At 45.9% G+C, this 986-nt stretch overlaps 1 protein-coding gene across 1 annotated transcript in view; it reads right to left on the bottom strand.

Moving 5' to 3' along the window:
• Positions 1-453, bottom strand: part of LOC102380348 (transmembrane protein 121-like) — a 14793-nt gene extending 14340 nt beyond the window's left edge. The window contains exon 1 of the mRNA XM_025211925.1: positions 194-453. Within this exon, the coding sequence (XP_025067710.1) occupies positions 194-281 (88 nt within the window). The 5' untranslated portion in view covers positions 282-453. The remainder of the gene's footprint in view (positions 1-193) is intronic.
• Positions 454-986: the final 533 nt, after the last annotated feature.

Here is a 986-nt window from a genome sequence, read left to right as displayed (position 1 = left end):
TCCCGCGGGGGGGGCGCCAGCCTCAGCCTCAGCACGGCCCGGCCCGCGCCTCCTCGCTCGTCTCCGACCCGACCCGGTCCCGGGAGCTGGGCCGAGCGCTGCGTTTCCAGCTCAGTCCGCCCCTCCTCTGCTGTCCAGATGAGGAGGAAGGCGGTTCTTTATTCCGGGTGCCTTTTGCAAAGCGAATCTTTACCCAGTAAAAGGTTGTTAGTAGTGGCTGAGACGTGCCACGGAGCTGGCAGAAAGGTGTAGTTGGTAGTAACAGTACAGGGTAGCATCATGAGCTGGGACCCAGGAATAAGGAACCAACTTCAATCCCATGCAATCTCCCCTTCCTCCCCCCGATAGTCTCTAGCACCAGGAGGCCTCGGAGGCAGATGCAATTGCGAGCCTCACAGTAAACCCCCATTAGGCTCCACCTCCACCTTCAGAGGGCTGCTTGAATGCCCCAAGTGTGATTGATGCTAAATAACTTCCACAATGTTTCTTAGCACTCAGAGTTCTACCTTTTTTGCCTCAGATTCTAATTAATAATCATAATTAATCTAATCACAGATCACAATCCTCATTTTATTAATACATAATCAAAATCTAATCGATAATCACAATTCTTGCTTTTTGTCTCATGATTCTAACTAATAATCATAATTAATTAATCATCATACTAGTGTTTTTGTCTAGATCTTTTATCTCCTTTAGAAACATTCAGCCTTTTATTTTTAAACTTGCTATATCTGCAGTGTCTATGGTATCTCGTGGCAATGGGTTCCACAGTTTTAGCTGCACATTGTATGAAAAAATACTTTCTTTTGGTTTTGAACACTCCACATTTCCTTTTCCTTCAATGCCCCTTGTTCTTATCCTGGGAAAACAGAAGCTCCCCCCCCATTTCCTTTAAGCTATTTGTTATTTTATTACCATTTATCATGTGCCCTGTCCTAGGTAACAAGCCCACTCTTCCAGGGTGACAAATGTAACACACACGC

Source organism: Alligator sinensis, unplaced genomic scaffold (genome assembly GCF_000455745.1).
Source record: "Alligator sinensis unplaced genomic scaffold, ASM45574v1 scaffold1238_1, whole genome shotgun sequence".
Classification (NCBI taxonomy): Eukaryota; Metazoa; Chordata; order Crocodylia; family Alligatoridae; genus Alligator; species Alligator sinensis.
The sequence above is the reverse complement of the archived record's forward strand: the minus strand, read 5'-3'. Positions and strand labels throughout refer to the sequence as shown.